This window comes from Primulina huaijiensis, chromosome 4, assembly GCF_012295235.1.
Source record: "Primulina huaijiensis isolate GDHJ02 chromosome 4, ASM1229523v2, whole genome shotgun sequence".
Lineage (NCBI taxonomy): Eukaryota > Viridiplantae > Streptophyta > Magnoliopsida > Lamiales > Gesneriaceae > Primulina > Primulina huaijiensis.
Window position 1 is genome coordinate 12,788,434 of NC_133309.1, and position 16,347 is coordinate 12,804,780.

General features: G+C 37.0%; 2 protein-coding genes across 3 annotated transcripts; one reads left to right on the top strand and one right to left on the bottom strand.

Moving 5' to 3' along the window:
• Window positions 1-2,296: 2,296 nt before the first annotated feature.
• On the bottom strand, window positions 2,297-9,807 carry LOC140975314 (microtubule-associated protein 70-1-like). Its single transcript, XM_073438973.1, has 12 exons — window positions 9,658-9,807; window positions 9,264-9,558; window positions 9,010-9,095; window positions 5,157-5,222; window positions 4,905-5,075; window positions 4,637-4,807; window positions 4,396-4,551; window positions 4,108-4,254; window positions 3,933-4,004; window positions 3,295-3,834; window positions 3,023-3,213; window positions 2,297-2,855 (listed from the first exon to the last, which is right to left on the bottom strand). The coding sequence occupies exons 2-12, from the start codon at window positions 9,502-9,504 to the stop codon at window positions 2,780-2,782; spliced, it is 1,917 nt and encodes a 638-aa protein (XP_073295074.1). The 5' UTR covers window positions 9,505-9,558; window positions 9,658-9,807; the 3' UTR covers window positions 2,297-2,779.
• Window positions 9,808-11,594: 1,787 nt separating this feature from the next.
• LOC140975941 (uncharacterized) lies at window positions 11,595-13,413 on the top strand. Of its 2 annotated transcripts, none has more exons than XM_073439859.1 (4): window positions 11,595-12,076; window positions 12,211-12,374; window positions 12,875-12,974; window positions 13,052-13,413. In XM_073439859.1, exons 1-4 carry the CDS (start codon window positions 11,615-11,617, stop codon window positions 13,310-13,312), a joined length of 987 nt encoding a protein of 328 aa, XP_073295960.1. In that variant the 5' UTR covers window positions 11,595-11,614; the 3' UTR covers window positions 13,313-13,413. The 2 variants fall into 2 exon arrangements, with proteins under 2 accessions (XP_073295960.1, XP_073295962.1); XM_073439861.1 differs by having other exon boundaries at window positions 12,211-12,359.
• Window positions 13,414-16,347: the final 2,934 nt, after the last annotated feature.

A 16,347-nucleotide genomic window follows, 5' to 3' on the forward strand; every position in this document is an offset into this window, starting at 1 on the left:
CCAGAAAATTGAAACTATGCATATATGTTTTAGAAAAACATGAAAAACAAATTTTAAAATTAAAAATCAGTTTCAAATGTTCTTTCAAGAACAACTCACTCTGATTTCAATTGTTAGGATCGATTTGGGGGAAAATCATTTACCTACAATTGCTCAGTTCTTGAAAGATTGAACATCAATGAATTAAATCGAGTTTGCTTTTCAAATCAAGCGGAAGAAACTCAAAATAATCCTTCGTATAAACTAATTAAATATTTTTTAAATCATTTAAAAGATATGCAAGTTAAATGAGTTAAAACATTTTTGTTGAAGCATTTTATCAAACACTTGGTATGCAATATTTTGTTATTTGAAGACCACATAAAATGCTTCAACAGTACATATTTAAAACAATAGAAATGATAAGTAAATACAATAAATAAATAGAAACGGATTTTTTTATGAATGTTTCGAGACTTTAAATGCTCCTACGTCACCATTTCTTCCCCTTGGAAGGATTAACTATAAAACTTTGATTCATACAACTTTTTGTACAAACCCGATCCAAAAAGACAATACCTAACTAGAACTTCTAGCACTTAAGATTGCAGGCAGCACCTCACAATCAGCATATTTTTTAATGTCTCATATGCAATGACTACAAACACATTGTTTTACGTTTTTCTATGAAGACACACTTATCTAAACTTTGAAGTTCAACTCTTTTGTATATGTGTGAGTGATTTTGTATGAGGAATTTATCTTTTAAAACGTACATCTCAAATGTATCATCATACAAGGGTTTGTGTTCTCAACTAGCAGATTTCATCATTCTAACTTCCCATATTTTGCATTCTCTTAAAAACCTTTTGTTTTATCTTCAAGAAGTATTTATAGGCTCCAACAATGATATATATTTTAGACACAATAATATGATCATTTGGAAAGTTTTTGTACTGTTTCTGAAATTGCAACGGTCAAATTCGTCTTGCTGGACATTTTTATGAGCCTAAACTGGCCATGCAGTTTTGTTCCTGGTCAACTGGTTCAGTTTTGCTCTTCTGCTCAACTGCAGCTGGTCAACTGAACTTTCTCAACTAAACCTGCTCAATCGAACCAAACTGATGAGGTATGGCTTATTTCAGCTTGTGCAAAACCAGTAGTTTCATCGTCATTTATCAGCATTTTAAACTCCAATTCAGACTTTGACATGTGCATATGATTTGTAGATCATTATCTTAGCTTCGTAAAGAATACTGTATCATTTCATTCGTATAACCGAGCTGATCAGACTAACCAAAATACTGCTCATGCTCATGCTCAAGCTCAACTGATTATTATTTTTGTGCAATCAATTTGGTCTTGCAACCATAAGTTTGCCTAAATAACATCCGATTTAGCCCAACTGACATGAAGTACAACTTGTCTCAAATTGAGTTTTCTTTTGGCAGTTGGTCATTGGATTAAGGAGCTGTGAGATATCATCAAAATACAGAAGCTTGCCAGATTTTTTGTTTGGCTAAATTCGAGTTTCAGCTTCCATCTTGAGTTAACTTCACACTTAAGTAAATATGTTAGAAACACAACAACAAGTTTTGTTATCATCAAAATCAAGATTGTTTGAGTTTCTAAACCCAACAAAATGTGGAAAGTTTGACTTTGTTTCATAATAATGATCCATTTAAACTAGTCACATCGAGTATTTTGGATCATCAATCAGGATTATATTGCAAGCTAGAGAAAGGAATAGAATTTTCAATTGTGAACTTGATTTTGGAGATCAAGAGTTAAAGAGAGATTTCGTTTGAGTTCTACCTAAAAAAGTAAAATCCGCTTCAAATCCGGGTTAGTTGGATCCATTCCCAGGTGTTTATCATTATGAGGTAAATTTTCTATAACTCCTTGTGCACGTTTAATTATTACGATCCAAACACATACATGATACATGTCCAATAATGCGTATAACAATTTTTAAAATCCTTCTGCTTTTTGAGCATGAGAACAAAGTACCCCAACAACCTAGAGGTCTTGGCATAATTCACCGTTTCATTTCCGTGGACTGCTTAATTAAAAATTCCAGAGCGGTCGCAGCAGCACATCCAGCAATGTCCATCAAGTGTTCATAGAAAACTCTCACCTTAATAGAATGTAGTAAAACTCGAACTTTTACCGGCCAACATAAGAGAATAATAAGTTAAAATTCCAGCTTGATTTATCATGCAAAATAGGGTGATATGGTTTTCATCCTTTCCGGTCGAATTTTTTGACTCGAAGTCGTAGCAAAATCAGTAATTATACATTTTCTAAACAAACTTGATACAAGATGAAAACATACTGCCAACAACTTGAAGCATAAGTTCACTTGACTAACAAATAATGTTCCTTGTGTAAGAATCATAGGGAGCAAAATATATATAAATGGATAAAAACACAATTACAAAAACAAATCTGATCTTTATCTTGATACAAGAATATTAGCACACGTCAACAAATCATAGCCACAATAAAAGCAGATTACAAATATAGCGCCCACAAAGCTAACTATACAACCACAATAACTGACAATCAAATCGTTCTTCAAAAAGGTTAGCTTAACTTCGATATCCTCTTTTATATCTTGCTTTGATTTCCAAGGAGAGGGTTTAAGTCTAAGTCAGAAGCATACCGATCATTTCCACCCGATTTGAGCTAGTTAGTGACAATTTTGGTTTCTTGCCACAACCAGAGTCAATGGCAAATTATACAAACAACGAAGGGTAAGTTTAAGAACATCAGAAGGATGAAGGACAAATTACGAGGTTTATACAGAACCAAGCTGTGATGCTGCAACTGAGCTATTTGTTATTGCACGTTGTGATCCGCTTCTTGACAAAGTCCTGCAAACAATTTTATTGAGATAAATTCATCCCCATACAGAAGGGAAACGATGGTTCAGATATTTTTTTAAAAATGGGCATACATAAATTTGAAACAGAGCAACAACAGAGCACCAATAAAACATACTATTATAATGGGTAATAGCTTTCCTAAATAATGGACATACCTTCCTGGAAGAAACTGAGAAGTGTTGAGTGAATTCTTAGTGGCATTCCCAAGTCGTTTGGCCCTATTATCATGTTCTTTCTCCACCCGCATGGCAGCCACTTCCTTCTCCATCGACGCCACTTCCCTTCTCATCTTTTTAGCCTCGACTTCCATGGCTTTGGTTAATGTTTCCACCTTCTTTGCTAGCATCTGATTAAAAGCAAGACAAGCATTTTTTAAAAGAATATATTATAAGTTATACAATAAACAACACGATGGAAGAAAATAAACCTCAATTGCATCGTCCTTGTCTTTAAGACTTTGATCTTTTTCAAGACCAGCTTTCCTCAATACAATCACTTCTTTCTGTAATAGATTATATAATAACCCAGGTACTGAATCTTCTTTCTCAGTTGTTTGTACATCAATGGTATTTTCATTTTGACTTCCTTTCCATAAAGTATTTTGCGTCTCAACGTCCTTAGTTCCATCACAAGACTGGCTTTGTTTGAAATTTGGCCCTAATCCATTTAAGAGAACATTCCCCCGGTCCAGAGATCTGGAACCACCATCAAATGACCTTGATGTCCCTTTTGCATGTTTCAACACTGAACTGCTCCCATAAGATCTCATCTGAAAAGATGGTGACCTCTTGGGTAGAAAGCCATTGGAACTCAATTTGGGAACATTTTCTGCTCCACCAAGTGATTGTCGTCTAGAAGGACCGTTGATTAAGCTTCTTCCATCAGGCCCAGGCGTAGTGCTACGCGTAGCAGTGTTTGGTGATCTCAAAGTCTCTTCTAGAACTTTAAGTCTCAATTGATATTTTTCCTAAAGGACAGGATGACAATTTATTTGAACTTGAAAAAAGAATGATATACTTTTTTGGAAAAAGAATACATCAGATCAACAATAAATAAGAAAATTACTTTCAATTGGGCTTCAGACTTCGCCGTTCGCTCAGTAATGGCAAGCTTCTCTCGTAGTTGTTGCATCTCACCCTATAACAAACTAAAGTGAGAACAGATCTAGCAAGAGAAGTAAGAAGTTAAATAAAATCGATAGCTAGGAAAATTAAAGACCACAGGCACAGAAAAAATTAACCTGTAAGAATCTTCTTTCTTCAAGCCATTGCTTCACAGGCATCACCTTGTCATTAGCATCTTTCCATTCATTTGCTACTACAGTTGCCACTCTATTGGCAGTTACTTTAGCACGAGCCAACTCCCTGTCAATAATTTTTCTTTCCTCCTGAATGGATCAGAAATAAATATCAGATGCCTATTATACCACATTGAAGAGGGAAACAAGAGAGAGAGAGAGAGAGATAGAGATAGAGATAGAGATAGAGAGAGAGAGAGAGTGTGTGTGTGTGTGTGTACAGAACATTACATTCATCTCCTGAACTTTCCGCTGGTAATCACGAACAGCATTGGCAGCAGCACCACCAGCAAGAACAGCCTCTTCCAGCTCACCTACCGTTTGAGTAAGCTTTTCAACCTCTGCAACCTTCTGGCGGTGCATTCGATCTAAGATCTTGTTCTCTTCCTGCTCAATTGAAAAAGATCTCGAGTTAGAGAAAACAAGTGAGTGGCAGTATTTAATAGAGATGGTCCCTGCATGATTACATAACCTGGCAAATTTCAATCTGCTTCACCAATTCTTGATTCTTGTTTTGAAGATCATCCACTATAGAAGCCTTTGCCAATGCTACATGTACAGTCCTCTCTGCCTCGAGCAGTGCAGCCTCTTTTGATTTGGTAAGCCTGTCCAATGCTTTGTTATCATCCATCAGCTTTCCAATCTGAAAACAAAAGGCCAATTAAAATTTAAGAAACGTTCCAGAATGAGAATTGTTTAAGAAAATGGCATCTGGAAAAGAATTGCATTCCACCACAAACCTCCAGTCGAGCAAGCTTGAGTTCCGCCTCCAAGGGGGCCAGGATAGCTTCAATAGGAGGCATATCATCATCCTTTTGAGCAGCGTGAACTCTCCGAAGAGTCGCTTCTGCAGCAAATTGAGCTGCCATTGAAGCCTTCTTTTCATCGTTGATTCTTTTAATTTCAAGATTCTAGCCAGAACAAAGGCTCATGTGATCACATGTAAGAAACAAGAAAGTACCGACAAAGCGGGAAGGGATTCTAGGTGGTACCTTGTTTTCTAGGTTAGACTCTGTTAATTTGAGCTTCTCTTCCACTTTAGCCAACTCCTCAGTGAGCTGAAGTGAAATGAGCAATCTCAGATTTTTTTCAATCTTATGTGAAAGCTTCATGCAACTCATGAAGGATGAAGACAACCAGGGAAAGGGGGCAGGGTGGAAAACTGAACTAAAACACTCACCTCAAAAAAGAAAGACCAAATAGTATGAACACATTAAAAGGAACTTATACATTAAGACAAAGCCAACATTCAAACAGAACATTATTTTTTTGACCATGTAAATATATTTTCTCACGGATGAACCACATTCAGCAACATTATTCGTATTTTGCACAGAAGGTAATCTCTTGTCCAAACTGACACAAAGGACACATGCTATGGAAACTCACGCTGGCACGAACGAGCTATCGAAACTCAAAATTCTCAACAAAAAAATTTCAGAATTTGGATAATTCTAACAGAGTCCGACTTCAATTTTCCTTGACAATGCATTGGCATGATATTTGCTAGGTCAAAATTAAAATAATTCTTCAAAGTACAATCAACTAATTCCAGCTGAATTATCCAAACAAATCGGCTGAACTAGGCTTAGAAAAACAGCGATCTATGAGAAATATTATGAATGGAGGAACCTTTTGCCCTTCATTTCTACCACTAAAACTGAATGAAGCAATAATATTTTCCACCACATTTCTAAATCGTTCACCTTACTCACACTTAGCATACACTCAGTTTTTGCTTAAACGCTATTGAATTCCTTAAAGCAAATAATTTGCTTCCAGAATTTAGGCTAGTGTCAATAGCACGAGAACAGGACTTTCAATCAGTTCTTCCTTAATTTTCTCTCTGACAATCCACCAATAAGAATTGGCATTCACTAAGGCATAAACTGGTTCAGATGGTTGACAAATACCAAATTTCTTTTGAAACACGAATGTCAACTGTAAGGTCTAGGAAATTCGAACTAAATAATCTGACAGCATGCAATCTAAGGTTTTTATTTAAAATATGTGTTAAATTATTTGTATGCATTTTATTTCATGATTTTCACATGGATAGGTGTTATTTCATGGTTACTTTAAGGTTTCATGCATTACGGCTTATAATTGCATATCGCGCTCGAACAAGTAACAGAAACCGGGGATAATCAGGAAAAATATTTTTATTAAATAATTAATTTTAATTATTTAATATGAGGTGTAATTAAGGGAAAATTTTGAAAATAGGCCTTGGTGGAGTATTTTTACTCACCGGGTCATATTTTTTTAATCGGTACGCAAAATTTAGCGAATCGGGAGACATTGTGAGGGTTCGGGCAATATTTTCATTTTCGGGAGTGTTATTGGGCTTGATGGGTCTATTTTAGTGCTTAATGGACACAAAACCCTTTTAGCCCTTAATTAAATTAAGGGCCCATTAGTGCGTTATATTTTAATTTAAACACATCATTAAGCAAACCCTAAACCTATTCTAAACCTAGCAGCCGTCCCCTCCCCTCCCAACAGCAGCCTCCTCTCATATTTTCAGCAGCAAAACCGTCGGCCCCTTTAGCTTTCAAAGAAAATCTTCCCCGGCCTCTCCGGTGCAACCCCTACGCGCATATCTTCAAGTTTTCGAGCACATAAACGTTAAGTCACGTCATATATCTCTTTTTCTCATCATTTACACCATTTATATGCTGATGTATATGTATTTGCATGAGGAATTCGTTGATTTTATCATGTGGTGTCATTTTTGTAAAGGATTGACAAGAAATATGCATTTCCTTGACTCATAACTCACGCTTTCTTTGTGTTTGTGTAAGGGGCTGCCGAGTGAGGGTCCTAGGGGGCTGTTCACGTCAAGGAAATAGGCGTCAAGGGGCTGGAATCGGCTGAGGGTCGAGAAATATTGAGGGACGATCGGTACTCAGTGTTTGGTTGGTTCGGGTATGGCTAGATCAAGGGATTTGGGGTGTGCAGCCGTGCATGGCTCGATTCCAGCCAGGAAGCCGATCTTCTTGGGTCCGTGACAAGGCTGGGAGAGGGCCGTGAGAAGCTAGTCGTGGTCCATAAGCTGATCGAAGGAGTTACGTTGAAGGGTGGCTCGGTTGGTTTGATGATAGGGGCAATCTGGTTGTTGCCCACGTCCGCGTGCATGGGGGCTAAGGGCATAGTTAGGTCGGTCCATGAAGGGGCCCACGGCTTGGTCACGGTCCTAAGGTAGTCTAGTTCGGGGCTAGTCCAGTCTAAAGTTGAGCTAGGGTCGAATATTTAGAGCCAAGGTGCACTTGGGTTTCGGCCATTCTTAGTGCAGGAAATTTCAGTAAGGATCAGGGGTTTTCGAGGGTTCTAAATGGGGTGAAATGGGTGGTAAGAGGTATGGTTAAGTATTATCAAGTCACGGTTTAAGTGAGGAAAATTTTGGCTAGGTTTCGGGTTGATTCGGGTTAAAACCAGGACCCCAGTCCAAATTTTAAAACGAATCGTATAAGTTTTGAAACGGACTCGAGTTTACGTCTAAGAAATGTTTATTATTATGTTTTGAGGTGTCTTAATGAGTTTGGTAGGCTTCGGGTCGAAATTTTGAGGTTCAGCGGTAAAATTGCCAATTAGGATTTCCAAGGACAAAATTGTCATTTTGCACCCGAGTCGAGTTTTTAGTCCTGGCAGCGCCCTAAACACGAATTGACATATTTTAAATGTTTATGTTATCACGAATATAACTTTTTATGTAAATATGAAAAATACGTTGCATGCTTGATTTTAAGGAAAATTTACGTATATGCAAGATTTTATTAAGTTATGAATATGAATATCATATTTTGAAGGATGAAAATTAATTGTGACTAATATGATGATGCGATGATGCGATGACATGTAAGGCAAAGACTCAGTGGATGAGCAATACTGTCGCTGATGCCCCCGCCGCGGGTACCGCATTTATACGTAGATGGATCGATCGCCTAATACGCTGATACGAAAGTCACAATTAATGAACGGAATTCAAATTAAGAAAACGAACACGTATATGTTGATATGATGGATATGTTGTGAAAATGTTACGCTTTGACAGGTCATGATTATGCTTAAAACTTTTAAGATCATAAAACGCATTTTTATTACGGTACTTTTCACTGTTGTCTGTTTTGTATGTGTACTTGCTATAACATTACAGGTATGTTGAGTCTTTAGACTCACTACGTATGAATGACGCAGGTGAGCATTTTGTTCAAGATACTAGATGTGCCGAAGATTGAGTAGGCGGAGTTGGATGTACGCACGCGAACCCGAGGACCGTATTTTCCGCACATTATGTTTTGAGTTAGGAGGGGATGGATATTTTCATACTCGTTCATTTTTACTATGTTGATGGTTGTCAGGATTTTTACTCGTTTCGTATTTGTTTTATTTTTTAACGTAAGTCTAGGGTTTACGATTTGGCGACTTTTAAACTGTAGTATTTTCACCTGTTATTTGATTACATTTATTTTAAAATGTGAAATTTTCAGCTACTGTTGGATGCAGCTTAAAGATATAATTTTAGAAAATATGAGCTTACCAAAAAATAAAAATAAAAAAAATTAGTAGCATTTTAAGATGTTTCATCAACCATGTTGAATTTAAACTTACCAGGAAGAGTATCACTTTGAACTGATTAGTTCTAATATCAAACTTAAAAATCCAAATGCACCACCAAAGTTTCAAACAGACCACTTACACGTTTCCGTAGGAAAAAATAAAGAGTTCAAGAAACGTGATTAGGAAATAAAGAAAAAAAAGCAGGTCCAATGCACTCGTAGTCTACTGTATTGTAGAAAAAAATGGATTCTATTTCATGAAAAAAAAACTTCAAAATAAAGGCACCTCTTCGACAGCTTTTTCACGAAGCCGCTCGGATAACTTCAACGCCTTGATCTGAGACTGGGTTTCGCCTAATTCCCTCTCCTTATCTGCAAACCACCGCAAAACCCATGTAAAACGTCGTCGTTTCCGCATTTAACAAATACGAAGTACCAAATCTCGCAAATTACTTGGAACAACACGCGCGTGCACAAAGACGGCGGCGGTTTAAAACAAATCCAAGCGCGAATCCAGTGGATCCAGCTAGGAAGACTGACCTTTGACTTCATTCTCGAGGCGATTGAGCTCCATCTTCACCGGATCCGAGCCATGAAGCAAGTTTATAAAGTCGTCAGCATCTAAACTCGGCCTTAGGGAGACCCTCCGTCGATACGACGACGTTTTGACCCCATCCTTGAACGAGCCCGACACCGCCAGCGGCGTCCTCTCCAGTGCATTGTCTCCCGAAATCATCTTCGGCGCCGCCAGAGGACGTCCTTCACCGGAAACCTCCGCCATGACCGATCTGCTAGCTTCACAACTCACGCATCAAGCTCCGGAAAACCTCCAAATCTACAAAATCACAAGAATGCGCGTGAAAACATCAGCGAACACCAATCAATCTCAGTAAAATACGCTCAAACCGAGAGCGAATAAGAGCGAAAATTTTACGAAGAGCTCCGAAGATACGAGTGCGCAGGTGATAGAGCGAGATTCGGAGTTCGAATTTTGACGCGATTTCTTCCCTCTGTTTGTTTCTGTCTCTACGACTGTGTGTATGTGTGAGAGATAAAGTATGTCCACTTCACTAAAGAAGACTGACTGTGTTGCCCAATGTCAAAAATACCCTCCCTCATGTCATTTATTTCGTGAAATTTGTGAAAAGGTTGAGGCTAATTACGTCATGTGGATTATTAGAGGAGCGTCTGACTCTGAAGCCCTTTTCTAGGCAAAAAAATATAAGAATTTTAATTAATAGTGACTTGAAAAACCTAATGCATTGATTTTTCGGCAAATTGTCCACAAATCTCTATTGAAGTTCTTAACTTTACAGTCAGTACCCAATAGTTAATATATTTATATTCAATGCCTGACAAATTGTATCTGTATGTTTAAACTCCCCAATGAAGGGGAAAAGACCGAATTACCCTCAAATTTTATTAAAACTCATTACTACCCCTCTACTTATACTATTTGCTGATATTTTTAATTTATTATTATTATATTATATCTTCTCTCCCTTCTTCTACAGATTGCTTCGACGGGAGAGAGCTTCTGAGACGCAGCAAATGGGGGAAAAAATGGCGACAAACAAATCTGCAGAAGCTAGCACCTCGAATAAACGTCGAAGAACTAGAAATAAGAAGAAATCCAAGCAAGGTACGAACGAGAAATCCAAGCAAAGAACGAACGAGAAATCCAAGCAAGGTACGAACGAGAACCACCTTTTCCTCAATGTCTAGGGTTTGTTAATTGTGGATCCTTGTTTGTGGTTTTGAAACTGTTATTGTTTGTTTTAGGTAATTGATAACCTTTTTTCCCCAATTTATAGGCTTTGTTCTTGATATTGTTATTCAATCGATTTTTTTAGTTGTACTGTTAATATTTTAAGAAATTTTGATTAAATTCAAAAATTAGTAGTTGTGCTTGATTTCGTAGCTGCTTTTCCAAATTCCTTGTGTTATGCACAATTCAATTTTTATGTGATTATTTATTTTTGCGTCTACTGTGGTGGCCAGTGCAATTAAATTTTTTGCGTCTAATACCATGGCTAGGTTTGTTGATCAAATAGACATGTCTAAATGCTATTTTATTGTTTTGTGTATATGCCATTATGTTCTGTTTCTTATTCTTTTTTGTAATTGTGTTTCTAATAGTTATTGTATAATTGTTTTATGTTTGTTAATGTAGAAACTACTGCAGAAGACAAACCAACTCATGATTTTCATGAGAAGAAGAGTGGTAAAGAATATTTTTCACGATGTTCCCCTCCTTATTTTAAAACTGTGATGAGAGAATTGAAGCCAATTTTAGGTGAGCAGCATATGAGTCGGATAAATGATACTCCTTTCGCCAAATGGATTGATATGCCAGTCCTTGCTATTAGTAGTGGGCGGATCGATTATTTTTTGAACAGATTTCAGGGTGATTCGTGTTCTTTTTTTGTTGGTGATAACATTACCATCCCTTTCAAATCAGCTGATTTCTCAATTGTGCTCGGCCTACATCACATTGGACAGCCAGTTGACTTGGACCTAAAACTGGAGTCCAAATTTTTGACTGGTCATTTTGACGGCAAGGTCACCAAAGCCAACCGAATAGGCATTTATGAAAAATTGATTTTCCTTGCAAGAAGTAACGATGAATGTGATATTGATGATTTTGTTCNACATTGTTGAAACACATAGATTCAACTCGGGTACTTATAATTATTTTAGTTTATTAATGTAGTTGTGCAAAATTAATGTTTAGTTGATTGAAAGTTGTATTTATTTTTATTTGTGAATAGGTTCTGTCGATACATCCATTTTGTGAGGAGGAAAAGTTGTTAGTGGATATGAATCTTGTTTTAAACCAAGAAACGAATAGATCTGAAGTAAAACGTTTTGAGAAACTTGTCTTGAAACAAATGAATGATTTAAAGATACTGAGAAAGAGATGTGCTGAATTAGAGGGTGAAAAGGTTCGACGTAGAATGAAGGGAAAAAGGTCTGTGGAGGATAAACGTGACAATGTTGTTGAATCTGAAGAAAAGGTTGATAAAACAGAAGAAAAGATGACTTTTGAGTCACCACATGATGCAAGAGCTAACTTTGGTGATTTTGTTGACGTAGTGGTAAATGCAGTTGTTTCTGATTTGGCTAAAGAAAAGAAAGAGTTAGATGAATCTCATTCTTTGAATGCTTCGGTTGATGAGAGCACTGGTGGTAGTTTTGTTGCTACTTGTGAAGTGGAGAAGAAAACTATTTCTCAATCTTCAATTGCGGATCATGTGAGGGCTAGGGATGATCGTGTGAAGAAAAAAAAAGGTTCCATGTTTGTGACTCCACCTAGCTCAACACCAAGACGTAAGAGGAAGATGACGAAACAGGTAAATGAAGTGTCAATTATTTCCAAATCGATTGTATTAAGTTTAATTTAGTTTTTCTGTTTTTCAGTACTATTGTTGTAAATGATGTTTGGATTTTCTGTTATATTGTTGAATATATCGCCGCTTTTGGATAGGAAGTTATAGACGTTGAGAAGAAAGGAAATACTCCTGGCAAGGTTGCCATGGATGAGTTTCAAGGTAGATCAGATTTTTGTGGACATGAAGAAGCTGATGATGAAGAGAGAAAATTGGTGACAAACTTTCTTGCTAGAAAAGAGTTGGAGTACGTTGATCTTCCGTATGTTTCTTCTTCTTATTTTCGTAATAATTTGTCCTAATTTTTCTAATGAAATTGAATTTTCTATTTTGTAGTGTTGTCGTTTGGCAAGATACGGTTATGAGTTTAAGTGGACCGATATTATGTCATTTTCTTTTTGGTGATCCTGTTGAGTCTGAGATAATTAATGTTTACATGAGAATTATGCAAAAGCAAAGTTTGCATCATGGATTTGAGATTTATTGCGTGGACACAATGGTGCAGGTTCGTAGTAGTCCGAGTTTTGCGTTTTTTTTTGTTTTTGTTTTACTATATTAAGATAAATTAGTATATGTGTTCTTGAATGTGTAGAAAGAAATCCTAACGAAATTGGAACAACATGGAAAAAGATCGATGGTACATCGGGATGATTATGGAGCTTTTCTTTCACTGATGACCTCTTTCACGATGGCTAGACTGCAGGAACTAACTGGAGAATTATTTAGAAGATGCAGATACATCATTTTCCCTATGAATGACAGGTGGCATTGGTTTTTGTTGGTTTACAAAAGAGATGAAGGGATATTTAAACTGTGGAACTCCATGCATGATCCATTCTCAGTTGGGAAAGCTAAAGTTTATGTAAGTTTACTTTGAAATGTTCAAAGTTTATGTAAATACAAATTAAGATTAAATTTTGAAAGTATTGTTTGTTGCAGACAAAGTTTTTGGCTGGTTCCATACGTCACTTATGTGGATTCGACCTTGTAAGTGAGCCAGTGTTAAGAGAACCTTGTCGTCAACAAGGTGCAACCCTCGATTGTGGCGTCTATGCATGCATGTGGTTGGAGTGTCTAGCCCGTGACACAGATGAGATCTGGAGCTATGCACAGGATGTGAAGATGGACACTTATCGAGCACGTTTGGCAGCCACAATATTATCTGATGAAAATGGATTGTTGAAAAACAAGTTTGAGTAATTAATTACTCCTCACTATTCTGTTGGTTAAGAAGTTACAGTAGTACTGGAGTTTGAACATTTCAAGTCTATGTTTAATTGTTGGTTTAAATTATGTAATGAAGACACACCAATCGATTATTATCGTGTTTGTGTTAGCTATTACGAACTTCAATATCTAATTCTGTTAAAATTTATTTGTTTCTGGGAAAGTTTGGTGTATCATTTGTTCACTTTTCAGAGTTTGGTTAACGTGGTATTTTAAATGGTACATATCAATTTAGAAAAGAAAATTGAGTACAAAAATTGCATTATTGGGTATATTACGTGTAACTATGAGTACAAATGTTAAATAATCGAGTATATCTAACTAATCTAATATTTAGTCATACATTAGTAAACACACAATAGTATTTAACTAATCGAGGACAATGTACACACAAATTGAGCACAATATACACATAAATTGATTACAATGTACATATTTATTGAGTACAGTGTACGCTTAAATTGAGTACAATGAACACATGAATCGAGTACAATGACTTGTCAATCCAGCACAACGTAGAGTAGTTCATCTATTCATGCTAGGATCACCAAGCCATTATCCGACGAAGTTGTTATTAGTCAAATTTCGAAGACCATAAGATGTGTGATTGAGTATACAAATGAAATAATAGAGCACAATTCACAATCAATCGGATATAAATATGTTAAAATCAGATATACATGTAAATAAATCGAGAACTGAAATTGAAGATGTATGAAAATCATGAAATTGACATATAACATGAATTTGAGTGCTCGATTAATGTACATGTATACCTGATTTTAAAACATGTATACCAGATTTATTGTAAATTGTGCCTCATAACATACGACATATACTTTCACCAAAATGTAGATGAATATGTTGGATTTACCTTGAAAATAACCTACGTCCACACGAAAAACACAGCAAGAAGAGAAGTGATCTTGTACGCTTTAGAAGTTCTTGTACAAAAGATCAAGTGATGATACTATAAATTGATATCCATCCTTCTACTTTACTTGATGAAGTATTGTGTATCCTATGTATTCGTTATTATGTCAAATTTCGAAGACCATAAGATGTCTGATTGAGTATACATATGAAATAATAGAGCACAATTCACAATCAATCAGGTATAAATATGTTAAAATCAGGTACACATGTAAATAAATCGAGAACTGAAATTGAAGATGTATGAAAATCATGAAATTGACATATAACATGAATTTGAGTGCTCGATTAATGTACATGTATACCTGATTTTAAAACATGTATACCAGATTTATCGTAAATTGTGCCTCATAACATACGACATATACTTTCACCAAAATGTAGATGAATATGTTGGATTTACCTTGAAAATAACCTACCTCCACTCGAAAAACACAGCAAGAAGAGAAGTGATCTTGTACGCTTTAGAAGTTCTTGTACAAAACATCAAGTGATGGTACTATAAATTGATATCCATCCTTCTACTTTACTTGGTGAAGTATTGTGTATCCTATGTATTCGTTATTATGTCAAATTTCAAAGACCATAAGATGTCTGATTGAGTATACATATGAAATAATAGAGCACAATTCACAATCAATCAGGTATAAATATGTTAAAATCAGGTACACATGTAAATAAATCGAGAACTGAAATTGAAGATGTATGAAAATCAGGAAATTGACATATAACATGAATTTGAGTGCTCGATTAATGTACATGTATACCTGATTTTAAAACATGTATACCAAATTTATTGTAAATTGTGCCTCATAACATACGACATATACTTTCACCAAAATATAGATGAATATGTTGGATTTACATGTCAGGAACAACCGGAAAAGTAGGAAGAATGTCACATAGCTTATCCGGACCTCTAAACGGACCCCGTGTAACAGTCCGTGCCTTCAAAGCCAAAAGAAGAGTTTGACAGAGTATACACGGACCCAATGACGGACCTGTACACGGGGTCCGTATACGTTAGCACCAGAGAAGACAAGTTTGATAGAGTCTACACGGATCTCACAACGGACCTTTGCACGGGGTCCGTGTCCAGTGTTTTCCGTAAAATGTATATTACAGTATATACGCGGATGTTTACCCGGATCCCTACACGAGGTCCGTGTTGAAGCATTTCAAACATGCCGATCTCCATAGTGTACACGGACCTTGAAACGGACTGGTACACGGGGTCCGTGTATAGCACTTTCAAATTTTTCTACTTCGCGGTAATACACGGACCTATACACGGACACCTACACGGGGTCCGTGCATTCTAATTCAAGCTGATATTAGATTTCAAAATCGCGATTTCCTTTCTAAAATCCCTAAATCCCTAAATTCCCAAATCATTTCTCTCCTTCACTCACGCCGCTTCCGACCGCGCCGCTGCCTCCCTTGCACCATCTTCAACACCGAGCACTACTCTCCCATTCTCCTTCACTCACGCAGCCTCACGTAATATCCCTCCTCCACTAGCTGCGCCGCCCTACTTCCGTCGCCGGCCGCCATCCACCATTGCACTATAACACCTCATTCTAGTTCCGGTAAGCGTGGCTTCACACTCACTCCCTTGGATTATTGCCTGTTCGTTTGGAAATTGATTGGGTATTTGTTTTCGGTGGTTGGGTGCTATTCTCCGAGTAGAGGGCTTTTGGAAGTTGATTGTAGACAGGATTGCATTAATATTAATTGAGTCTTGATCACATCGATTGTGGATTGATTTGCATTAAAGTTTGGTTGATTATCGTTGCGGTTAAATAGGCTCGTGCATTGTTTCGTTTGTTTGGGATCGGTTTGGATTGGGTTTCTGAATTGGGTTTGTTGTGCTTCATTAGTTGCATATTTGAATCTAGCTACCTCGATCGCCATGCCTCCTCGCCGACACACTAGTAAGCGCGCCCGAGGCGGCGCATCATCATCCTCTGGGTCCGCAAGGTTAGCAATTGATCCCACTAGGTTCACCAACCGCGATAATTTCGAGGGGTACTCCGCACTGCATGAGAACTCCGTCATCATGGAACGTTCTATTC

Coding starts and splice junctions, on each gene's coding strand:
- LOC140975314 (XM_073438973.1), bottom strand. CDS start 9,504: ATGGCGGAGGTTTCCGGTGAAGGACGTCCTCTGGCGGCGCCGAAGATG. Junction 4,552..4,636: donor AGCAGATTGAAATTTGCCAG/GTTATGTAATCA, acceptor TCAATTGAGCAG/GAAGAGAACAAGATCTTAGA. Junction 4,005..4,107: donor AAGAAAGAAGATTCTTACAG/GTTAATTTTTTC, acceptor AGTTTGTTATAG/GGTGAGATGCAACAACTACG.
- LOC140975941 (XM_073439859.1), top strand. CDS start 11,615: ATGAATGATTTAAAGATACTGAGAAAGAGATGTGCTGAATTAGAGGGT. Junction 12,077..12,210: donor AGAGGAAGATGACGAAACAG/GTAAATGAAGTG, acceptor GCTTTTGGATAG/GAAGTTATAGACGTTGAGAA. Junction 12,375..12,874: donor TTGGAGTACGTTGATCTTCC/GTATGTTTCTTC, acceptor TATGAATGACAG/GTGGCATTGGTTTTTGTTGG.